General features: G+C 43.9%; 3 protein-coding genes across 10 annotated transcripts in view; all 3 read right to left on the bottom strand.

The window, feature by feature from the left end:
- Positions 1–595: 595 nt before the first annotated feature.
- On the bottom strand, positions 596–15,330 carry rras (RAS related). Of its 3 annotated transcripts, XM_087837427.1 has the most exons (7): positions 14,817–15,189; positions 14,564–14,742; positions 13,253–13,340; positions 9,994–10,096; positions 8,386–8,494; positions 5,950–6,068; positions 596–1,654 (listed from the first exon to the last, which is right to left on the bottom strand). In XM_087837427.1, the coding sequence occupies exons 2-7, from the start codon at positions 14,648–14,650 to the stop codon at positions 1,570–1,572; spliced, it is 591 nt and encodes a 196-aa protein (XP_087693553.1). In that variant the 5' UTR covers positions 14,651–14,742; positions 14,817–15,189; the 3' UTR covers positions 596–1,569. The 3 variants fall into 3 exon arrangements, with proteins under 3 accessions (XP_087693553.1, XP_087693552.1, XP_087693551.1); XM_087837426.1 differs by lacking the exon at positions 596–1,654 and having other exon boundaries at positions 5,748–6,068; positions 14,873–15,330; XM_087837425.1 differs by lacking the exon at positions 596–1,654 and having other exon boundaries at positions 5,748–6,068; positions 14,817–15,329.
- A 524-nt stretch (positions 15,331–15,854) lies between these two features.
- Positions 15,855–19,370, bottom strand: si:ch211-195b15.8 (uncharacterized). The gene is made up of 5 exons (XM_006807849.3): positions 19,208–19,370; positions 18,967–19,061; positions 18,338–18,497; positions 17,857–17,980; positions 15,855–17,001 (listed from the first exon to the last, which is right to left on the bottom strand). The coding sequence occupies exons 1-5, from the start codon at positions 19,278–19,280 to the stop codon at positions 16,248–16,250; spliced, it is 1,206 nt and encodes a 401-aa protein (XP_006807912.2). The 5' UTR covers positions 19,281–19,370; the 3' UTR covers positions 15,855–16,247.
- A 2,780-nt stretch (positions 19,371–22,150) lies between these two features.
- Positions 22,151–25,525, bottom strand: part of ap2a1 (adaptor related protein complex 2 subunit alpha 1) — a 29,450-nt gene continuing 26,075 nt past the window's right edge. For 3 of the 6 annotated variants that reach the window (XM_087837321.1, XM_087837325.1, XM_087837326.1), the window contains 4 exons: positions 25,117–25,233; positions 24,597–24,666; positions 23,719–23,859; positions 22,151–23,619 (listed from right to left, as the gene is read on the bottom strand). In XM_087837321.1, the coding sequence (XP_087693447.1) occupies positions 23,542–23,619; positions 23,719–23,859; positions 24,597–24,666; positions 25,117–25,233 (406 nt within the window). In that variant the 3' untranslated portion in view covers positions 22,151–23,541. The remainder of the gene's footprint in view (positions 23,620–23,718; positions 23,860–24,596; positions 24,667–25,116; positions 25,234–25,525) is intronic. The other 3 variants (XM_087837324.1, XM_087837327.1, XM_087837328.1) reach the window with 1 other exon arrangement.

Raw genomic sequence — 25,525 nt, 5'->3', positions numbered from 1 at the left:
AAGAAGCATCTATGTCCACTGTGAGCGACCATCTTTGAACAGAGGCGGTGGTTTACGACACCAACTCTCTGCCATCTATAATCCAGTTTTGAGTTCCCTCCCCAGACGCCTTAACGCCCACTCACATCCTGGGACATCTGACCTCAGGAAATCACATGATAAGGTGGGGCCAGGTTTCACAATGAGCTCACCTGAAACTCTGGCTGATTGGGACCCACACCCAGTTCCACACCTTGGCTCAGGCGATTAGAGGATCATCAGGGGGTCCTTTTGTCCCTCTGTGGGGGGAAACTCCCACTAGGTTTAAATCTGGGACTCTCCACCATTTGACCTTAGAACTGAAGAAGATTCTCGGATGAAGGTGAAACGTCTTCAAGTAACTTAAAGAAGTCCAGACGCTTTTCTTTCCAAGCTCCTTAGACTACGATGAGCTGGAGGAGAACCTTCACAGACATCTGCTACTGTTGTGTGTCAGCACAGACACACAACAGTACGTAGATGGTGGTGTAAATTCTCTGAAATTCATAGACTGACAGTAAAAGGTGACACAACAAAGTTTACAATGAGACATTTATGAGAAAAGACAAAAGAAAAATAAAGTTCAGATAAATGTTTTAATAGTTTATAAAAGTGACTTATTTCAATATATTTTCGGGTTCTGTTCAGTATCTTAGCTGTTCTTAGGACATCACGCTTCTCGCCACCTGGAGACCCACGAAGTTGTGACTACACTCTTCCAGTATATGGACAGGTTCTTCTATAGCACTTTCTACTATACTGGAGCACTCAAAACGCTTATACTGCATTTTCACAATTACGATGATAAAGTAGAGAAATACAAAAAAAAAAGTACAAAACCCCCCAAATACATAGTATAGAGTACCACAATGCAACGACATCGCACAACACATGGCCAATACTATTATTTGATCAGGATCTTAAATGACATCTGTTATTCATGGGTGTATTCAATATTGTTCGTCCTTTAAGACTCTAGCTCCTGCTATGATTCTTCTTTTTGTCTTGAATAATAATACTTCTTTGGAGCTCTCCTGCCCCTTGCAGGAGGGCATGGAAACTGGCATCGCTTTGGACCTTACGACTTAACATACAAAGCCATGCTAAGGGGAGAATCAGCACTTGTCCATTTATGACATGCTAATGTTTGCACATAGCACATTTAATGTCATTTCTTCAGGCAGTTATGGATGCCGTGGTGTTGCAGATGCTGATATCTGGATGTGTTTAAAATAGCATCACTGAAGAGTGAATTATATACTACATTTTTGGTGATATTTCTATTTGTGGACACAAATTATGATTTGTGTTGTAACATTATTATTAATCTGCGTCACAAGTGCCGCCCTGCTGCTCACACCTCTTCCTTTCAATTCTTTACTTAAAATTAAACCAAATTAAATGTTTAACAAAAGTGCAAATGTAATCATCTGGAAAGAAACTGATCCACCTTCTCTCTTGCGCTCTCTTTCAAAGACACATACACACTCATATGTACACACAAAAACACCTTTCTGCAGAGGAATGAGGCTTTGGTATTCATAATAGTGCTTAAAGGATGACACAGGGACAGCCACGACTTTTCTCGTTCCCTGTGTGATGAGTTGGAGGAGGGCTCTCCATCTCCTGAAACTGTCTGTAAAGCAGGAGAACAGATAAAGGGATTAATCATCCTCACACTTTGCTCCTATTCACAGAGGCGATACAGTATCAACCATATATGATGCTGGCTTGAATAATGTAAGAAAAATTCTTGGTCACGAAATCCAACGATGTATCTGTTGTCACAGGTTTTGACACAATTTGTTACCTTTGGTTATAAAATACCATGCCAACATTGGCCCAGTGCCAAAATATGAATACTCAACCCAAGTTGGTAATGGTGCTGTAATACAGTGTTTCCCAGCCTTTAGAGGCACGGTTCATATTTCACATTAGAAAAATCCCGCAGCACACCACTAAAGAAAAATGTCAAAAGCCATACGGATCATTCTTCCACCAAATATAGCAGAACTGGCTCGGTTTGTCCCCAGTATACCTTTGTTGCTTCCTTCTGACCACTACTCATGCTTCATCTGGGTCGAGTTTTCTCCAGGACCAGGTCAAACTGAACACTTTTTCTTTTTAAACATTTATCTATTGCTGTTACGCGCTGCGTCGTCTCACAGCATGACTGTTATTTAAGTTCTTCTTCGTCTTCTTCTGTTTTACTTAGTTGGCAACACATTTATTAGAGCAGGTGGTTGTACTGCCCTCTAGTGGAAGAGAATGTCATTGCTGCCCGTTACGCACGCCGGTGGCTTCGGTGTGCCGTGGAAGATTATCTGGTTCCACCTGATTAGTCCTGGGAAACACTGCTGTAATAAGAGTGACCACTACTTCCTACAGCATCTATGCATGTATTTTACTTTAATCCAAGTTACGTCTAATGCAAAATGAACGTTTCTTTTTTTTTGCGTATTTGTCACACTTGAATGTTTCACCTCAAACAAATACACCCTAAATAAATGCAAAAATGCAGTTTTTTAAATGCTGATTTCATTTGTTGAATCAGTGCTTCACTGGGTGAAAAATTCCAATCAGGTTTTGGCAACAATTAAAACAAATGAATCTTTCATATTGCTGTGGAGGAGGTTTGACACAGTCTTCTATGTAGAATCATCTTCTGATGGCTGGACATTGTCCTCCAGGATTTTATGGTAGAGAGCAGAATTCATGGTTCCATCAGTGACGGCACCACCACATTTAACTGTTGGTATGATGATCTTTATCTAAAATGCTTTGTTAGCTTTACGCCAGCTGTAACGGGACACAAACTTCCAAAAATGTCCAGTTCTGTCTCATCAATACACAGAATATTTTCCCAATTTGTTTTTCCCCAAAAGACGGTTTTAGCAAATCCCAAAATAATAAAATAAAAAGTAAGAAATCAGGAAAGGGGCACTCCATTATGGCCTGGTAACCATTGTATTCATCAGATCTCAGATGTGATCAATCTTTTGTGAGAGTAAATGAGAACTTAATACTGGTTCCTTATTTTTACTAGCTGGACAGGAAGAATACTGAGAGAGAGTACAGTCGTTTTTCATGGAGCTCAGGACTTATGTCTCTCCCATGATCCAGCATTCATCCTAACACTAGGAGCTACAGCAACAAGCTCACTGCTGAATGAACAAACATTGGATTGCTTTGTGTTCGTGTCCTCCACATAAGAATAAAGAAGCTTCTTGTGTTTTGCTGTTTCTAAAAAAGTGGGTATGTAGTGTAAAAACAAAATAGAAATGAAGCAAAGTATTTTATCATACAGATAACTGAAATGCTATCGGGCTATTTTCTGCTTCCGGGTCACAGGAGACAGCTTAGACACCCAGCCCCCTTCTGTGGGGGACACTGAAGTGTTCTAAAGCCAGCAAAGACATGTCAATGGTCTGCACCAGGACCTCCTCCTGGTAGGATATGCCCAAAACACACCTCATCCACCAGTCTGCAGCACTCAGTCTCCCACTCCTTTCCCTCACTTGTGTAAAACTAGAGAATGAGTTTGACTTACTGCCAGCAGTAGGGCTTGTCAATCGAGACACAGTATGCAGAAACCTGGGGCAAATCTTATCTACCACTGGGGTGATGCTACTGACAAGCATCAGCCATGTCAGGATGGAGGGGATCCTTGAGGAAAACTAACTTGCAATCCCCTTTATTCTGATTTATTACCACTTTGAAAATGCTCTCAAATTCTATGGGGAAAGGGTTTTATTTTACCTTCTAAGCTATCTTTATTGTTAAACAGATCGAATCATATTTTTAGTTGAGTAAAAGTTTACAGTTTTCGAGTAGTCTTTCTTTTTCTGTCAATGAACACTTCGCTACTCTTCAAATCAAATAGCATTCAATTCAATTGCAATAACTGGACACATTTTAAGATAACAAAGCATGAAATGGTTTTAAAAAGTTGTTTAAAAACTTTTTGCATTAACTGTATGTTTTCATAAATCTTAATCATTGCTGAAATCAGTACATGGTGCCATTCTTGGTGTAGGAGCCATTTTTGTGTTCTTGACAAACACTCAATCATCCAGGTAAGTAAATCCACCAAAGTTGATTCTGTTCATTTGGATGTTTTCAGTGGGACAAACGTTTCATCCAAGTGACTTCTTTAGTCTCAGCTGACTGCAGCCATTCCCCAACTCTCTGTGAATGGTACTCATGGCCATTGATCAGTGGTCTTTGATCAATGCTCATGACAATTTGCATATTAATGATGAAGGAACTGACCTCCCAGCCCATTGTTCCTTCAGTGGGCTGGTTTCAGTCATTATGCAATGTCCTGTTTATAAGATTGGAAACCTTCAGTCAGCAGAGACTGAAGAAGTCACCTGATGATGATGAAACGTTTCTCCCACTGAAAACGTCCAGATGAACAGAATCAACCTTTGGGGCACTTTTTGTTTTGTTACCTTATGTATGTTTTATGATACGTCAGGTGTTGCTGGTCGGAAGGAGCAAACAGTTTGTGAGCACTGTTATCAATTCTTTTGATAGTCGACTAATCAGATCATCATCCATTGGACGTAAAACTACAGCTTATTGCACCAGCAGCATCTGCTCTTATATAACTATCATTAGCTTACAGCTTTAAATGTTTCAGGTATGTGCTAACTAAAAATAAAGACAAGATGATAGTTTATTAAATTTTAATGAAATTTGCAGATTGTTTCAGTGAAGTTTAATAAACTCCTTGCTATCTAAAATATAACAGGACACCGGAGTATATTCTCGAGGATCTCACACTTCTGATAATCAGCTGTCTGCTTGACGTTTATTCAGCTGTGTAAAAACTATAACTTTAATCTCAGCCAAACCGATTTACTCAGGAACAAATAAAATACTAAAAAAGCCAAACAATAACATTTTTAAGTTATCCAAGTGACTTATATATCATGTTTAACCTGAGTAGCGAAAGACGGCGGTGGGTTTGAAAACGATTTGCGGGAGTCCGGTGTTTCTCACGGCTCTAGTGAGCCTAGCACCCGGCTAGCTATCGAGCTAGTGGGTAACAGACGTCTCCGAAAACGTCGGAGCGCTTTTGAAAATATGTGGTGTCTTGATAAACTGAGCAGATATTTGAGGTTTACACAGCTACATTCTCGCCTGAAAACATGTTAAACGTTTATTTTGTGACCCAGAAAGAATAATAAGAGTAATATTAAAACTAACTAGCTGCCGCCATTGTTGGAAACTGAGCTGAGCTGCGCTATGAATTCTGGGACACAGCTTCTTCTTCTTCTTCGGGGTTTAACGGCAGCTGGCATCCTTGTACATGCAGTGCTGCCATCTTCTGTTTCAGTCCATTATTACACTCTTAAATCCTACTACTTATTCCTGCGTCTTTTGGGATCTTACAAAGCTTCAAACGACGCGTAGACTATTAAATCAGTCATCGACGATTTTGATAGTTGACATAATCGTGACTAGTTGACTAATCGTGGCAGCCCTATTGTGATTTATGATAAAAGACAGTTGAACAACAAATGCAACCAATAGAAAGCAATAACTGTGTTAAACACACAAGTACGGCTGGAGTTATTGGACTGGACAGTGGCACCACGTCACCACAGCCGTCCAGCAGCTCAGTGGCTCCAAGCGTAGGCTTAGCCTCTACACTTGTCTTGTCTGAAAGTAGGACAGATTGATAGACTGTGATATCCATTTTTTTTTTTTCAGGACACGGAAGCTGCAGACATTTGTTACAAACCAAAAGGTGGACCATCAAAGTTAACACTTCCTAGTGTGAACAGCAGCCAAAATGACAAAAATGTAATAAAATTACAATGTGTGCTGTCGAGAAATGTTAAAGTGCAGTTTGCCCGGCTGTCTGTGCTAGTCCCAGCAGGGAAGTGAACTAAAACAAACTCATATAAATAAGGACTGTACCTAATAATATGCACAAGCTCCAAGAAGGCTTCATCAACATTGAAGCGATTCTTCGCCGAGGCCTCCATGTAGTGGATCCTGTTCTCTCTGGCAAACGCCAGTGCGTCCTCCTTGGGTATCTGCAGACACAATAAACAATATGTCTGAGATCCAGTGCTGTTCTTGTCATCCTGTAAAAATATGCAGAAAACTTGTCACTGTTGTCACTTTGCCCTGAAAAAAATGAAGGTAAGGAATCTCAACAAGTAGGAGGCTTAAAAATCCTGTGGGACAAGACAAAAAACCCAAAACACTGAGGTCAAGGTCACAGAGATTCTGAGATTTTTAGTAGATACACCTATTGGAAGTATCTGAAAGACAAAAAACTCTACAGCAGGTCTTGTAGAGTGATGAATCCAATTTTTACCAGTTCAAAGTATTTTCAAGGGCATGCAGAGGTTAGTGTGACAGAGGCGATGGTGAGCTTTGGGCTGCTACAGACATGGACAAGATTGTTGGTACCCTTCAGTCAATAAAAGAAAAACTCACAATGGTCACAGAAATAACTTTAATCTGACAACATTTATAATAAATAAAAATTCTATAAATGTTTACCAATGAAAGTCGGACGTTGCTTTTCAACCATGCCTCAATAGAATTATTTAAAAAATAAATGCATAGAACAAGCCTGGACAAAAATAATGGTACCCCTAGAAAAGAATGAAAAGAATGAAAGGGACACGTTAATTCAAGGTGTGTCCACCAATCAGCATCACAGGTGTCTACAATCTTGTAATCAGTGGGCCTATATATAGGGCTAAAGGTAGTCACTGTGTTTGGTGACATGGTGAGTACCACACTCAACATGGACCAGAGGAAGCGAAGGAAAGAGTTTAGAAAGGAAATAGATTAGAAAGAAATCATAGACAAGCATGTTGAAGGTAACAGCTAGAAGACCCTCTCCAAGCAGCTAGATGTTCCTGTGACTACAGTTGCACATGTCATTCAGAAATCACAGAAGATACATGGGTCTGTAGCAAACCTCCCTGGACGTGGCCGCAGGAGGAAAATTGATGACAAATCAAAGAGACGGATAATCCGAATGGTTATGCTCTGCGGCTGCTTTGCTGCATCTGGCACAGGGTGTCTTGAATCTGTGCGGGGTACAGTGACATCTCAAGACTATCAATCTAGAGAGAAATGTGCAGGCCAGTGTCAGAAAGCTTGGTCTCAGTCGCAGGTCATGGGTCTTACAACAGGACAATGACCCAAAACAGAGAGCTAAAAACACCCAAGAATGGCTAAGGGGGAAACATTGGACTATTCTAAAGTGGCCTTCTACGAGCGCTGACCTCAATCCTATTGAGCATCTTTGAAAGGAGCGGAAACATGCCGTCTGGAAAAGGTGGTCTTCAAACCGGAAACAACTGGAGCAGTTTGCTCATGAGGAGTGGACCAAAAGACCTGCTGAGGTGCAGAAGTCTCATTGACAGTTACAGGAATCGTTGCAGTGATTGCCTCAAAGGGTTGTGCAACAAAATATTAAGTTGTGGGTACCATCATTTTCATCCAGGCCTGTTCCATGTAGGGCTGCCACGATTAGTCGACTAGTCACGATTACGTCGACTATCAGAATCGTTGACGAACTGAGTTTATTAAACTTCACCGAAACAATCTGCAAATTTCATTAAAATTTAATAAACTATCATCTTGTCTTTATTTTTAGTTAGCACATACCTTAAACACTTAAAGTTGTAAGCTAATGATAGTTATATAAGAGCAGATGCTGCTGGTGCAATAAGCTGTAGTTTTACATCCAATGGATGATGATCTGATTAGTCGACTAATCGTAAAACTAATCGTTTGTGGCAGCTCTAGTTCCATGCATTAATTTTTTAAATAATTCTGTTGACACATGGTTGAAAATCAATGTCTGACTTTCATTGGTTAACATTCATCGAATTTGTATTTATTTATACTTTTGTCAGATTAACGTTATTTCTGTGAGCATTATGAGTTTTTCTTTCATTGACTGAAGGGCACCAACAATTTTGTCCACGTCTGTACGTTGTTGAGCTGTGGTTTTCCAGTCCTTGTCTCTGAACCAGTGGTCCAATTATTAATAGAGTAAATGGACTGGCATCTGTATTTTCCAATTTTCCTCTATATTATTTTTAGTAATTTGGGGTGCAGGTTCATCTGTCACAGGCACACTTTAACTTTCAGATTACAGGAATTGGAACCTTGGACATTTGATAAGTGGATGCCTCGAGCTCCTGAGTTACAGGAGTTGATTCTCCTTGTATAATAATTTGTGGAATAAATGAAGCCAGAAAAGTTGTTTATAAAACTGCAGATATCTCCTAAACTGTTGAGATCCCAGAACTTCCCTTCTGCAGTGGATCTGGAATGGAAGAAAAATGACATTATAGAAGTGTATCGGTTGTTGTTAGCTACCACTCTTTGCTGTTCCAGGTCTGCCTTGTTTCCAACCAGCACCATGGGAAAATCATCTCTGTCTTTCACTCTCAGGATCTGGGTGTGGAACTTCTGGACTTCATGATAGCTGATAGTTGGAAGGACAGAAATAATTACCAGTCACAGTATAAAGACGTCTACAGATTAAAATAGCCCTTCTCATCCATTTTAATAGTTCCAGACAAAGTCTTCCTTATTCCTTATATATTAACATATTGTGTTGTTAAATAGTCTTTTTTTGTTACTGTGTGGTTGTTCCTGGTTCAACCCTCGGCTGAAGCTGAAAAAGATTCATTACCAAACAGCAGAGGGTACGGTGACTTAGTTTCTTCTGAAGTATTGGACTTACAGATACAGCTTTTCTGTTCTAATTAAGTACTTGAAGCACTTTCTATTACAAGTGTCATCAGTCATATAACATTCACACACACTGTGACGCACTGGGGGCAACTGTGTTCACCATCTGCTCAAAGATACATGCAGGCTGGAGGACTCCACGCCCCCTTGTACTGCAGTATAGTGTGCAGGTGCTCTGAGAGTAAACAGGCAGATGTTAAGATAACACAGGACCAGATTATTACAAAAAAGTTTAATTTGTGTCCTTCTTGTCCATAATTGAGTTTCAGATGAATAAAATGTGGCATCACTCTAAAGTTGTGGTTCTCTCCTCTTCCTGAGAATGGTGACAGTCTTTTATATGAAGTAATACATTAGAAACCAAAAGCTGGACCATAAGAGTGCCCAGGAGGAAAAGCACCCAAAACAGAAGAAAAAAGATGAAGTGAAATTTAGACCCTAGCCTGGGAACAACTTACTAATGGAAACCAGGACTTTTCTGTACACAAGAATTCACAGAGCTGGACTTGTCATGTTATAGATCCTTCTCTAAGGAAATATTACTAGAAATGAAACTGCATCTACACAGGAACCAGTCTGCTCATCGCACATCACTTTGAAGATGATGACTGGTTGTCTGAAGAGACTCCCGGTTCCAGTTGAGCCTCTAAGATATTTCCTACCAGGTCACATCTCAATCGATGGTATTCAGTGGTCTTCAGTCTGGGTCCCACACCCCCAGACTCACTAACAGCTGCGTACCCTGGGCCATGTTAACAAACACCATCCCCCCCTGCCCACCCACCTCACCAACCTGAGCCATGGTCTCAGTTACCCTCATGTTTCAGGCCAACCACAGACGGACTCTATGCAGCAAGTCTTTCCTTTGTGCTGCCTCCAACCAACCACTTTGCTCTCCAACGTGTCCCTTTCTACTGTTGGGTATATATTTCTCTAGACTGTATATTCGTCTTTTGGTTGCGCTTTATTCCTGATATCTCTATTTTTTTTTTCCACTCCCCGGCAGGCGCGGGCGCCCGCGTGGCCCCGGCAGGCGCGGAGCACCCATAATTTCTTTGTACATGTACAATGACAATAAAAGGCTATTCTATTGTTAATGCTGACTCGTAGTCACTTCAGTCACTTGCTTCCTATGGTCTCTAGCTGCCACATCGTGTGTACATAGCTTTAGAGTATAACTTTATAGCACTCTATACAAGAGACATACAAACAAACATCACACACACGTACCTGCCGCGGTCATTGAGTGCAAACACCAGTAAAAAGCCTTCTCCAGACCGCATGTACTGCTCCCTCATCGCACCAAACTCCTCCTGACCTGCTGTATCCAAGACTGATGCACAGAGACATGATCACATATACACATAAATACAAAACATACATAGTATTCACAGACACACACTATATTATTGCCAAAAGTATTGACTCACCCATCCAAATCATTGGTACAATCACTTCTACAGCCTCAGGTGTATGAAACCCAACATGCTGAGCACGTCTACGAACACTTTGTGAAAGGATGGGTTGCTCTCAGGAGGTCACTGAATTGCAGCACCGTGATTTAAGCACTTTGAAGCAACTGTTGTACATATAACTGGTGCTATATAAAAGACATTTTCTCGCTGCTAAATGTTGTACAGTGACGTGGTATTATAGTGTGATGCTGCAGTTACAGCCACACGTGGTAATATCTACCAAACATCAGTGTAGAGGCTTACACATAACACTACACTTTTCTTTCTTTAAATACAGGATTTAATTTACAGGACAATAAAGAATTTGTTTTGATTTAGCACTAATGTACATACATGACACTGTATTCTAAAATAAGTGTGCACATTCTAGTTTACTGTTGTGTCTTTGTGATTTAATCTTTGTTTGCTCAGTTACCTCAGCTGCTCCAGTCCCTCAGTGATGAGCTAATAGGTGGAAAAGGGGCGGAGCAAGCCTATATGGAGACCTGCAAATTGGGCCATACCACAACTCTGGATCGTGGGGGGGGATGGGATTTGTTATGTAAGTTTCAGTTGGGTATTTGTGTGTTCTGCCCCTTTTTGCATTTTTGTGGGCTGATCAGCCACTGTTTAAGTTTCACCTGTGTCGTTGAGGAAGGTCAGTTTGTTTGGGTTAGTCGTGTTGTTTGCTGTCAGTTTGTTTGAGTTAGTCGTGTTGTTTGCTGTCAGTGTGTGAGGACAGTTCTGTTATTTTGACCTGTTTTATGAGCCTAAGATTTAGATTTTTCTGCAAAATTTAACCAAGTTTGTTTTCGGGTTGAATAACCTGTGCTGATGTTCATCACTGCTCGGGTCATCACATGTAGTGAAGTGCGAGCGTTTGAGAACAACAGCAACTCAGTCACAAAGTGGTCAGCCAGAGCAGGGTCAGCAGATGAGGCCCATGGGGGTTGGCAACTTTCTCCAACTGCTACAGACCTCCAAACTTCATGTGGCCTTCAGATTAGCTCAAGAACAGCACATACAGAGCTTCATGGAACGGGTGAGCAACTGCCTCCAAGCCTTACATCACCAAGCACATTACAAAATGGGGGATGCAGTGGTATTAAAGCACGCCACCACTGGACTCCAGAGCAGCGGAGACATGTTCTCTGCAATGACTAATCTGGCAAACGTATGAATAAGTCCTGGTTTGGTGGTTACCAGGAGAGCATTACTTATCAGACTGCATTGTGCCACATGCAAAGTTTGGTGGACTATAGTGTAGGGTTGTTTTTAGAAGCTGGGCTCAGCCCCTTAGTTCCAGTGATCTTAATCCTGCAGCATACCAAGACATTTTGGACAACTTCATGCTCGCAACTTTGTGGGAACAGGTGACAATGGCCTCCTAGGGCTGTGCGATATGACCAAACTCTCATATCCTGATATAAAACCTCCATCGTCCCAATAACGATATAAATCACAAAAAAAATATATATTTTCTGTAAATTCTGTGAATCTCGGGCAGGTGAAGTGTTTCCAGCTGGGCGCCGTGTACCCGGCGTCGAGTGTTTTAACGATGCATGAAACGACACATTTTTAGACATAAGTTGTAACGGCGCCGTTTTCTTTGTATTTATTACACGGCGTGCTGCGGGGAAAAGCCTGTTATAACGTTTGAGTCTAAGGTTTATGTTTTAGCACCTGGCTTCTCTTTTTTACTTCTCATCCATCAATACTCTGCATACTTTTTCACGTGACTGTGTTTATTTTGAAAAGGATCTTGAGCTTTATTGTGAAAGGTTTATGTGAAAAATAAACAAGCGGACATGCGATGGTTTTACCGTCGTTGTTGCTAACGACGACGCATAAAAACAGGCGCTTGTCCGTCCGTAGTGTGGTTATATTACATATAAGAGAAAGAGAGAACTTTAATAAATTAATAATAACTACAGTGACATCAAAACCATGAATATTGCCGTAAACAGTTTATTTTGCGACACCACGAAACAAACGATAGCGTAAAATGAAACTATGTTTTTATATCGTCATCCGATATATATGGTTATATCGAACAGCCCTAGCCCCTCCCCATTCCAAGATGACTATGCACCAGTCACAAAGCAAGTTTTTGCATTACACGGATGGAACAACGTGACTGGCCTGCAAAGAGTCCTGACCTCAATGGGAGGGAACGCCTTTGGGATGAATTAGCAGAGACTGTGAGCCAACATCAGTGTCTGACCCATAAACACACTCCTAACCCTTGTGGAAAGCCTTCCTGTAGCCGCTAACGGTGAGCCAACATCATATTAAACCCATGGATTAGGATGTCACCCAACTTCGTACACATGTGTAGACAGACTAGCAAATAATTTTGCTAATATAGTGTATACATGTCTTGATGCACGCTCAATCATCCAGGTAAATAAGTCCCAAAGGTTGATTCTCTGGACGTTTTCAGTGTGAGAAACGTTTCGTCATCATCAGCTGACTTCTTCTCAGCTGACGGCAGGTTTCCAACCTTATAAACACCTGGATGAAAACCACCACTGAAAACGTCCAGATGAACAGAATCAACCTTTTCAAAATATAGAGTATACATGGTTAACTGCTAACAGAACATCTGTAACATTAAGCTGAAGTTTCACTTGTTCTGTGTCATAAAAGTCACCCACTAAGGAAACAAGTGTTTTTCTTAGTGGTTTCACTAAAACCGATTCTCTACTGCTGCATTCACCAAACAAATCACTAAACTGTATCAATTAGGGTAAGATGTTTGTGAACGGTGAGGAAAAGTCTTACAAACAGCGCCTCTGCTGTGTCTGATGATTCACAAATAAGTGGTGAAAGAACGGCGTGGCCCAGCACACTGACAGCACCAGCCCACTAACAAGTCCTAACAAGGGAAATGAAACATCCAGAGAGCAAATGCACTGCCTGTATCACATCACAATGTAACACACCCTTTGTTTTCACACAAAGCTTTTTCCAAACCCTGCAATTACTCTGACACTGTGAATGAGGACATGTATATCTCCAGTGTAATGTCTTACTGTCAAGCCGGGTCTCCTTTCCATCCACGGTACAGATCTTGGTGTAGGAGTCTTCAATGGTGGGGTCGTAGTCGGACACAAAGTACGACTGTGGAACACACTCCGAGTTATTAACATCAACACTAGACTGAACAGCTTGTTTTACACCTCTCATAACCAAGCCTAGTGCCTAACAGGCATTTATTTATATTATTTACAGCTGGCGAGAACAAAAGTGATGCAGCAACAATGATGGAAAGTTCCTATAGAATTATTAAGTTTAGACTGAATATGTAACCACGTTAGTACTTCTCCTTCAGTGTACTCTATAATCCACTATTTACTGCTACAGTGCTCAGTGACTACAGCCGGAGCCGTTCATCAGGCAGCCAGTTTAATGAAGAGCTTGTTGTGTTAAACAGAGTGCAACGAAAGCTTGCCCGAGGTAATGAAACTTACATACAGTGGAAGCAGAAGCACCGACTCAGAACAATTCCCAGCGACACATTAACAGAACCGAAGTGCACTGGTAACATGTTTAAGTATTTAAAAATATTTCAAAGAGAAATCTACTGTCATACTCTGTGTTTCATAGATAATCCCTATTTTACTGTATTACACAGAATCCCTGTTTCTTTCTCCACCTACTCCTCCTATGTGATCAGGAACTGAGCAACCTAAACTTGGCACTCCTGCTCAACTTAGTCCCTGGAGGCTGTGACATCACGATGTTCCCCAGCCGTCATCTAACAGTAACGTGTCATTTATATCCAGCAAAGTTACACATGTCCAGCAACATACTGCCTACATCCTTTTGTTACCTCCCTCAGTACATCAGGTTACCAACACCAGGCTAAACACTGTTGCAGCATAGTGAAGCACCATCAGGTATAGATAAACAAGTTAAATATGACCCGCTGGGCCAAGGTGGTTTCAGATGCATAATTACAGTCTCGACTGCTTTTATTGTGATTCTAACTTAAATGAGAATGAATGACTTTATCTGTTGGGACAAGTCTGCTAGTTTGGTTTGTTTTAGTTTAACTGCTGCTCAATAGCTGAATAAGACATGGGTGGTAAACCATTAACCACTAACAGCTCATCTGTTCCAAATGCAGGTCACTTGTTGAACCTTGGTTGAGTTCGAGGAAATAACCGCTCAATAACGACCCACCAGTGGATCGACCACCAGTGGATCGACCACCAGTGGATCGACCACCAGTGGATCGACCACCAGTGGATCGACCACCAGTGGATCGACCACCAGTGGATCGACGCATTAACCTACAGACAGGTCCACAGTATGTCCTACACGTGTTGTAGAGTCAGTACCTGGATGAACTGGATGGTAAGGGCGCTCTTTCCCACTCCTCCTCCCCCCACAACCACCAGTTTGAATCTTTCCTCGTCTCCACTCATGTTCGGCTCTTTGGTCCGGACCAGACCGTCTCCGAGCTCACAGCAGGACCTCACGGGCGCGTTAGATCCCGCTCTCGCAGTAAGCCTGCTCACTGTAAGGAGACACCAACATGGACGGTTTTCAAAAATGAAGTTTGGTGCGCGAACGACGGACTCGGGGCCACACCTGTAAAGCAAAGTCCTGACGGAGTTCCGCTGTCCACGCAGCACAAAAACACGCACCGACGGGTTTCTGCTGAGTTCGGCCTTAAAGCGGGCTGAAGCGAGTCGCCGTCGCCTTTTCTTTTCTTCTTTCGGCTCTTTTCTCGTCGGCCTGCAGTCAGCTTCTGGGCGGAACTGCTTCCTCTTTTCTCTTTCCTCAAGAAACTACAGCAGCAACTACATCACACTGATGTCACAGGCGGTGGTGACTTTCCCCACGCGAGGACTCTGCACACACGCAGCCTTCGTCTGCTTCAAATTAAAAACTAACCTGAAACTAATCTTTCAGCTTCCTTATTCGGTCACCGGAGCATCCGTGACATCATCGTTTCTACCTAACGGATGTGCCCGCACACCGTGACAACTTACGACATTAAACGGATGTGAAACTTTTTACAAGATGTTATTCGCCCTTTGAAACGGAAACAAACTGGTTTAATAACACTAGAAACATCTGGAATTCCAGTATGGAAAACTTCAGAACTCCCGAAGGTGTGGCAAAGTAAACACGCAGTGAAGCGTCCTGATACAGCTGCAGAGCTTCGCAATGAAAACGGCCTACAGCAAAGCAGCAACACAACTAAATAGGACGTGCTCAAGCAATGGTTGCAGTGTTGTCTCAGCCCAACAGGGCATACGGCCAACACAACATTTAAAAAGTGAGATGCACAAAGAAGCAACAGCTGGGGGACGTGAGGTAAAGAAGAGGTTATTTGTGAGCCTCTCAAAATGGGAACTTGTATAAAGATGGATGCAGTTCCTGTTCACACTATACTTTTGTTAAAGCCCTCGAATGCAAGCTGAAAGTCTGCCCTTTATCCATATACTTGCTTTTAAATCACTGTGGTACGATCTGCTTGGACAAGAATATTTGTCAAATAGTTATTTAGCAAACCTCAAGTCTTGGCTCACTGCATGCTGGTGTTATGTTTTTATGCAACCCTCTGCTCACTGAGGTGAAGAGGCTCGCGAGTGAGAAACAGGCAATCACATGTGGTTAAAATGTCCTCTTTATTTGTCAGTAAATACATTACAAACCATTGTGGCAAAAGCCTTTTAACAACTACATTTAGAAACAACAGAAACAGGGATCGCTGTGTAATGATAAACATAACAATATGATAAACATAACAATATGATAAACATAACAATATGATAAACATAACAATATGATAAACATAACAATATGATAAACATAATATGATAAACATAACAATATGATAAACATAACAATATGATAAACGGGTGCTTTTCGTCTTTTCAGCTCATTTTCATAGATTCAACTCTGCAACAAATAAATAAATAAATTGGTTCTTTCATTACACATCAGCTGTGTCGTTTGGTTTCTTCTCACAAACATGCACAGATAACTCCTTCGACCTGCTTCCTTGTGTCCTCAGCACCTGTAAGGTAGTGCGGGCTGTCCCATCTGCACAGGGTGCACAAAAACACCTCCCAGCAGTATCCTCTCCCCCCAACCCAGCAGCTTGTTGAGTGTGACGCTGAAAGGTGAGAGCAGGCCCTTTTCCTTGACCTCAGCTCTGCTGTGCTGGCTGGCAGAGAGACGCTGCTTCCTGTAGGAGTCGGGGTAACTCTTCACCTCGGCGCTCTCGCCAATCTTCCTGCTCTCGACCATTTTTTCTTGTTGCCTCTCGTTTGCTGTGGAGGAAGGGCATATTCCCAAAGGGGTCAAAGAGAGGGTAAGGCTTTTACGTTTCTCTAAGAGAGAAGCAGAGCCTGATGGGAGTTGTAGTTGGGTGGCCTTTAACGTTGGGTTGATGGGCTCACAGGGACGGGAAGCTGAAACTTCCGATGGTTTCTGGACAGGCTGCAGGTCACGACAGGGAGGCAAATGAAGAGTCTGCAGCTGCTGCTGCTTGTTGTCAGTGCTGTCTGACAGCCAGCGTCTCTGCTGGGCTCTGTCTGTGTGGTGAGCTGAGTCTGCAGGGACGCTCTTAGCTTGACAGTTGCTGTTGTGACTGCTGTGAGAGAGGTTCACACTGTCGCTAGCAGATGGCAGGCAGCTGGCCAGCTGCTGGACGAGGAGGTCGTGGCCACGCGACTTTTGGCTCAGAGCACCCTGCAAGTGCTGCAGCTGACCCAGGAAGTTGAAGTTTGGGGAAATGGAGGGCCGGCGCTCTTTCACAAACCTTATAAGGGGACAGAAAGGATGTGGGTTATTGTTGCTAGTATTTCACACGTCACACTGAGTCTAGGTGGTACTCTGCAATGAGCTACAGTTACCACAGTATTATAGACTGTAAACAGGAATAACAGGTAGATGCTCATCTGAGTGCACTGAATGTCTCGATAATGCTTATATAGAGTGCATGCATACGCTAACTTAGAGGTTTAGCAAGTGTTCAAGCTGCTATAATGTCTTGTAACTTCACAAAGCCTTCTTGTTATTGATCAGGACTGACTACATCTGCTAGTTTCCTCTGACAAGCCGAAATGGATCGATACTCAGAACAATGGGATAAAGGAGATCTGTCAAGATTAAGACAGGTTTACACAGCTGGGAAGGTCTCTGAACAACTGCAGCCTGCAAGATAAACATTCCCAACAACTGCATGTAAATACTTTGTTAAGGCAGGAATATCTGGATCCACTCATGGATATCAAAACATGGTCTTTGAGAGGAGAAGTCCTAAAACATGATTATGTATACTGGTTCCTTTAGAGAGGTGTGCAGCCATTGTTCTTTGGAGTTATTGACTGTTGTAGATAAAAGTGTGAATACTATGTGCTGTGGACCGTTTAGAGAAAGTCTTTCATGGGTAAAAGTCTCCAACTGTCAAACCACAAACACTTAAACTCACAAGCAGAGTTAACTTCATTTCACCGGAGTGGTTAAAGTGCCAGAAAACCTCTGATAGCTGTAAGTTCAATAACTCATGTTCAGCTTTAGAAAGGGAATCAAAGGCTTCTTCAGTGTTCTTATGTTATTTGACAAAGTCGAGCTCAGGTCCCTCTGCGGGGTGAGTTTGTGCTACTAGCCATACCTGTAAGCATGGTCCAGGTCCATTTCCAGACTGTACATGACATAGGCAACAGCCAGAGCTGGGGAGCGGGAAATTCCTGCTGCACAGTGCACGAGCACCGAAGCCCCCGACGACACGGCTACATCTGAACACACAGAGTGACAGTCAGCTGAGCGGGACACAGAGCAAGTGCTGGCTAAAGCTAACCACACTGCAAATTACATTCTTGAAAAATTCAATAATAAATATTTAAAAATTGAAAATAAATCTAAAAAACAACATCTTGACTTGTGCATCAGGGTTCTGAATGAATGTGCCTGCAGCTGCTATCGTAGTGCCACTGCTAACTCAACCAACTGCATAGAGCCTTGAATGCAAACTTCTTGCACTGTCACAGAAGTAAAGCATCGTTCAAACACAATGATGACAACATGGTGTTTACTGATCACGTGCATTAGAAATCTGAGGAAATCTTGTTCTATTGCTGTGAGTGAGGCCTTACCAATGAAATGCAGAGCCTGTGGGATCCAGGGCAGCAGGTTGTCCCACAGAGAGTCATCAATGGGAATGCGGAGATACCTGGAACCAGGCAGGAAGGAGGGCTGGGGGCTGCAGCGACTCACACTCAGCACATAGGAGATACCCAGCGAGGCCAGCTGGTCCTGCACACACACACGCGCACACGCACACACACGCACACACGGGCTCTGTTTCTGCTGTACAGGAGTTCACAGTGAGACGCACTTGGCTGTCTGTGCTCTACCTCACATATAAACTGATCCGTCTCTGTGTACATATTAATGCACTAATAATGTTGAACAACCATGTTGGTAATTGTTTAGAGCACTTTTAACTTTATACTTCACTATTTTTTTATTTGTTACAAATTAAAGAAAGAAAGAAAAATATTTCACACGTAATTTGTGAAATATTTGAATCATTTAATAAGGTAATATAATAATGTTGCACATGAAGTAATGATCTGCTCAGTAAAGGCAGCAGATTTATGTGAGCATGCGCAGCTGTAAGTGCTTCATGTTATTTAATGTCCACATCAGCCATGCATGTGCTGCTGTGCTGTGAGAGAGTATAGCACAGGAGCTGTTATTGCGATATTGGTCCTCTTCCTACCTGCGTCACGTCGCTCTCTGCTCCGAGGTAGAGCTGCGGCAGGATGACGGACAGCGGGGGCCGCTCCATCTCTGTATCCCGAGACAAGACCATACCTGCAGCGCCACAGGCGACACGTAGGAAAGAAATCCGCTGCGTGAAACGTCCTGTGACCAGTTCTCAGAAGACAAACATTCAAACACGGTGTGCGTTTCCTCTTTTGCACGACGGTGCATCCGTGCTGTATCCACGCCGTACTTACTGAGGTGTCCGCTGCAGCGAGCTCCTTCCTCTTCACCGTATTTCTCACACTGGATTCTCAACGATGAGCTCATCAACTTTCCAACAATAGATCTGGACTGGATGATGTCATTTTCAGCCAATCACTGCGCCGCCGCACACGCGCAGACGCAGCTGTCCGTGGGGCCGCCTCAGCAGCACAGACACATGACGTTCACTCCAGTCACATCTGGCCCGTGTACTCACTGCAGTAGGCTTTAACCTCCTGTTTGTGTTCATGCTGCTGCAGTGGAGCCACCGTGACCCACGTAACGTCCCTGAGGATGAATCAAGTGTTCTGACAGTGCAGCACATCTGCACATGAGACTGAAGGCTTTGATGGCGGATAACCAGCCGAGGTTTGCCTGTCCGCATGCTGAGCTTCCCCCCTCTGGTGTTAACCTGCATTCTTCTACTCTTTACGACCTTTCTATGCTAATTTAAACCAGGCGGATTGATTTGCAGCATTTGATGGTTCTGCACAGCTTAGCTGTTCCTGGTCTGCACTCTGTGCCCTGAACATGTGCAGTTTGAGGTTCCTAATACTACTAAGACCTAAGATCTCCTCAAGTTGTGAAAGGTATCCCAGCTTGCATCCTATTACTACACTGAACCGTCTCTGGAGCATCCTTTGCACAACCAGCCTGAAACTTGGATCCTGTTGACAGCCTCCGTGAGTCCTGTAGATCTACCTTTTCTAGCTACTGATTTCTTGATGTCAGGCACTTCTGTCTGTCATCATCTTCATCGTGATTGCCATTGCCCTGGAAGATACTCGGGTACTTGTAGCTGTCCTGTATACCCACTTACTTTAATTCTGGCAACTCTAACCCTCCAGCCTGGATCCCATTTCCTTGCTTTGCCGAACATGTCCGGTCTGAAGGATTTCTGCACGTAGACCCAGGGTAAGTAAGTGACTGCTGTTAATGAGCTTGATGTCAAACATGCACAGAGTAGGTTTATCAGCTCTTTGGGCTGACCTCTCAGTACCCAGGAAACGGGCAGACCACCACAGACCCCTCACACCCTGGACACAGACTCTCTGACCTGCTGCCCTCTGGCAGACGGTGCAGCTGCAGACCAGGACACAGGAAGTTTCTTTCCCCTCGCCATCTCCCTCCCAAACAGTTGACCTGTCACACTGCTAGACTGCACCTTATGCAGGCTCCGTGGTATTCATTTCTGTAATCCTGTGTGTGTGCCGTGTCGTTTACATATTGTTGTTTTACATTGTTGTGCTTGAGAGACACCATCGATCAGAACCAAACTCCTTGTGTTTGTGCATATACCTGGCCAACAATCGTGATTGTGTGAGGGGACTGACACCTTTGCAGTTACAGGTGACTTGTGGAAGTTTCTACCATTGACAGGAGTCCAAGGTGAAAATCACTGCAGACCAAAATCGATGCAAAAGCTTCTCTCACATCTGCCAAAAATCAAATGAATAAATATGTTGATCCCCAAGAATTTAGGGAAAACCTTCCTGAGGACTGCTGAGACAATCACACAAATGCACATGGCCCTGGTTCCTTCTCCATCGCTTGGGTGTGGTTTCAGTCGCCCACTGCCTTCTCATTTAGAAACCCCTTCACCTCCATATGGATTTGGACCAGTTGGCTTTCCAAACAGACTTCTTGCTTACTAATCCTCTGGACGTCATTCATGAGCTGCTCCTCATGAACGCAGGAAGATGATGGAAGTAATCCCCAAAAGCTGATTCTGTTATCAGGACGTTTTCAGTGGGAGAAACGTTTCATCATCATCAGGTGGCGTCTTCAGTCTCAGCTGCAGGTTTCCACCTTATAAACAGGACATTTGCATGACTGAAACCAGCCCACTGAGGGAACAACGTGAGCTCAGCTCCTTTGCATGTTAATGATCGAGGAACTGAGCTCACAGCCAGAATCAACTGTTGGGGATTTACTTAGCTGGATGAACGCGCATGCATTAAGAAGTAATCCTTCATCTCCATCATGTCTACAATCAGTGTATAAACATACGTTCTTCTCTCCCACCTCAGTGTCCAGTCTCACAACCGTCAGTACTTTCCTTTGCAAACACTTTGTTCCATCTCTGCATGTGCACTGTTGGCCAGCAGCACCACAGCTGATTGTTGATTGGCTGTAGCTCAGGCAGGTAGATCAGGTGATCTCATAATCGCTTTAATCCCACTCCGGTCTGAATCCCAGGTTGCTTTCTGATGCAGTGTGAATGCTAGAGAGCGTTCAGGCATTTAAAAACAAAACACAGGAGCACCACCAGCGCTGACCCTCCCCATTTATCCACGCATGTGCTGACACTAGCAGTGCACTGGCTTGTGGCGCCTGTGCCTCGCTGCCATTCATACAGGAAGATGGTGTCAGTGTGACGAGACAGGAAGCATCAGTTTGGATATATATGGCATAATTTTACTTCACATTTTTTCATTACAGAGTAAATCTTGTAATCTAACACAGGTATTGGACAGGTTCCTAACACCAATATATGAGGCTGCATTAGCTAGTGGATACTGCATAGACACGCACACAAACTCATGTACACACACGCACAGAATGACAAAATCACTACATTTCACTACAAAGTTCTATCCTGTGATGGCCGTGCAGCCACAGACGGTCATGTGACCACGTGTTAGAAATGTCTGCAGGCTCTTGTTCTTACCTGGTTACACACACACACACACACACACACACACACGCACGCACGCACGCACGCACGCACGCACGCGCACGCACACACACACACGCACACGCACGCACACACACACACACACACACGCACGCGCACACACGCGCACGCACACGTGCACGCACACACACACACGCACATGCACGCACACACACACACACACACACGCACGCGCACACACGCGCACGCACACGTGCACGCACACACACACACGCACATGCACGCACACACACACACACACACACGCACGCACACACAGTTGTGTTGGACTTCTGGGTGTCTAACATTCTGGACTCCGGGAACATCAGTGCTTGGTTATGACACAACAGCCGGACGAGTGGTGGATAAATTTCAGAGATCCAAAGCTGGACATGAGCAACTTCTGAATATCAGCTGTTTGTGTGTCAGCTGTTTGTGTGTCAGCTGTTTGTGTATCTATTCTATAACGTTAAGCTGACCAGACTGAAGTCTGTGTGCCAGCTGGGATGTTGCTACATGTGTAGAGAGCTTCTCTGTCCCAGCACAAACTTTGGGATCCACCAGGTACATTTGATGCATGCATTTATGTTTTCAGTCCCAATTGGCTGTGCATTTATTTGGAGAATAAAACCAAAGAAAGCCAAAGCGACACGGCTGCAGCCGCCCAAACCACAGGCCCTGTTTGGACTGGTCTTACCCACAAGCCCAGCGTTGCCCTGCGCTTCTTCAGCGGTGGGAAACAGGGAGCCAGTTCTCTGACTTGGAACACTAAAGCGTGGTGTTCAAACACCTTTTGAAAAAGATTTGGTCTCATCTGTGGGGGCGTGGTTTTACTTTGAGATGAGCTTTTAAAAAACAAGCTTCTATCGTGCAGGAGTCAAATGAAAACTCTGCACACCTGGCAGGCTGGTGCCTCCCCAAGCTTTCAATCACAAGCACCTGAACCACGCTCAAGGAGATGGACGGGTCGCTGCTGGTCACCGATTATCTGCCGTCTTCACTCGGTGCTATCGTAGTGCTTGTTCACGGTGGATGAAATGATCAGTACGGGTCTGAACGAGCTGATGGGAATGTGAAAGCATTACATTCATTTTCCCACACATAAGTTCAATGAGAACATTATGTGTGGGAAACGAACGGCTGGTGGTGTCAGGGGAGGGATCAGAGGGGAGGAGCCTGTGCCTCCCCAGGAGGAATGCTAGACCAGCTCACTGCAGCTCCAACCCCACAGACTCCAGCAGAGGTTGGCAGGTGAGCAGTGAGCAGGTCTTAAAGGAATGTGCTATAAACGAATCAGTGTCTCACACACAGCAGTACGTCACACAGTCTGTGTGGAGCAGAATGAGACCCCAGACACAACCACATGCACTCTCTCCTGGTCACACTCTCCAGCTACACAGGTAAACCAACAAAAACAATAATGTAGCATTATGTTAATAAACAAGTAGAAGATGAACTAGAATCAGAATGTGGAACAGGATGACATTAATATTGCTGCTGCTGGCAGCGGCTGCTTTTCCCTTATGTAGGTTACACTCTTGGTTTTTTACTCTGATTCTCTGTTGGAGGGAGGAGGACAGGTGCGGTAGGTCTGAGGGAGCGGTCGCTGGTGGGGATGGTGGGAGTACTGGTCACGTGGAGGCGGGGACTCTAGAACTGTTGGGCCAGCAGCTCACAGAGACGCTTTGACACAGTGTCTTTGCTGCAGCGCAGAGTCAGACGGTACATCTGCACACAGAGACACAGAGTGAGCAAACAGCAGGAAGCACGTGATGGACCCAAGCGATCGGTGCTTTTCACTTAGACGAGACAGGGACCTTCCTGTACCTGTACCTGTGCCTGTGCGTTCGGTTCCAGTCTCAGCAGGCAGCCGATCTGCTGGCCCTTGGTCTGGATCACTCCAGCACACACATAATTCTCCGGGTTGGGATCGATGTTGTCCAGCAGGGCCGTTCCCAGTCCCAGAAGCTGCACACAAACATTAGCAAACACAAAGAGTCACAAAAAGGAACAAGACAATCTGGCAGTAGCCTCGGTCATCAACAGAGACCATCATAAACGCCTGTTTCACACCTGAAGAGTCAGAACAGCTATGTGCAATCACGAGACAAGAGCAGCTTTAGGCTACGTCCACACGTATTTTTGAAAACGCAGATTTTTCTATGCGTTTGCACCTTTCGTCCACACGTAAACGCCGTTTTTGGTCACTGAAAACAGAGATTTTTGAAAACTCCGTTTTTTGCATTTACGTGTGGACGAGAAAAACGCAGAAAGCGCAGCGTCAAAGGTGTGCGCCTTTTGTGACGTCACACTGTGCGCCACGTTATTGTTTCGGTGAAATGAATTTCTACAATACTGTTACTGTTAATTGTCTCTGCAGTGTTTAAATGCTTACATATACACACACAGTTACTGTCCCTCCACACATACGACTCGGTTCTGCTTCTATGTCCCAGCTTTGTTTACTTTTTCCCACCGAGGCTTCTAGACTTCTGATTGGCCAACATTTCTGCACGGTTAGGAATATATCGCCACCTGCTGCTTTGGCATGTTCCTAGCAGCGTTTTCCTTCATTTCTGCCTTTACGTGTGGACGGGATTATTTTTTAAAACGGAAACGGAAAATCTCAGTTTTCAAAATTACCCGTGTACGTGTGGACGTAGCCTCAGTGTTTGCCTTGACAAACGCATCAAACATGGTCCTACCTTGGCCTTAAGTACTTCAGTGTCCATGCTGTGGTTTGCCTTGAAAATCTTTTGTGCTTCTTGCTGAGGCCTGAGGAGAGACAGTTACACGTGATGGGAGAGGTGCAGCCCAGGGGAGTTAGAGGTTAACCCTTTAAAGCCTGAACCACCAAACACTCGAGTGTTTAGCTTCTCATCAAATGCAAAACTCACAGTAACGTATCACATTTGCTACATCAGCCATTAGGACAGCTCGTCCTTACAAATGAACTGAAAATTCCCCAATGACACACGTGCTCAGAGCTGGTTCACATATCATGTCTGCAGTCACGTGACCCCAGCTGTGCCAGCTGATCAACAGCATCAGCAAGTCACTCTGACAAACTGTATTTCCTGTTGTTGCATTACAAACAAAAGCATCACCAGTGGAAAGGTGAAGCAGGATCAGAGGGTGATGGAAGAAACTGGGAGCCACACAGTCAAATGTAAAAGCATGTAGAACGTGTACACACAAGTGTGCGAACATCACTCAAACACTTACTGGCTCAGCTGCTTCCAGCGCTGGAAGAAGTCACTGGAGGACATTTCAGTCGGCTGGAAGAACTTGTTGATGGTGACGGGCAGCTTGAGGGTCAGGTTCTGCAGAGCTCCTCCATACCTGCTCACACACACACACACACACACACACAGACACACAGACACACACAGACACACAAACACACACACAGACACACACAGACACACAAACACACACACAGACACACACACACACAAACACACACACACACAGACAAACACACACACAGACACATACACACACACACACACACAGACACACACACACACAGACACACACACAGACACACACACACACACACACACACACACAGACACACACACAGACACACACAGACACACAAACACACACACAGACACACACAGACACACAA

This window comes from Neolamprologus brichardi, unplaced genomic scaffold (assembly GCF_056152115.1).
Source record: "Neolamprologus brichardi isolate AB-2024 unplaced genomic scaffold, ASM5615211v1 NODE_ptg000031l+_length_7269946_cov_1, whole genome shotgun sequence".
NCBI lineage: Eukaryota > Metazoa > Chordata > Actinopteri > Cichliformes > Cichlidae > Neolamprologus > Neolamprologus brichardi.
This window is presented reverse-complemented; position numbering and strand designations above follow the sequence as displayed.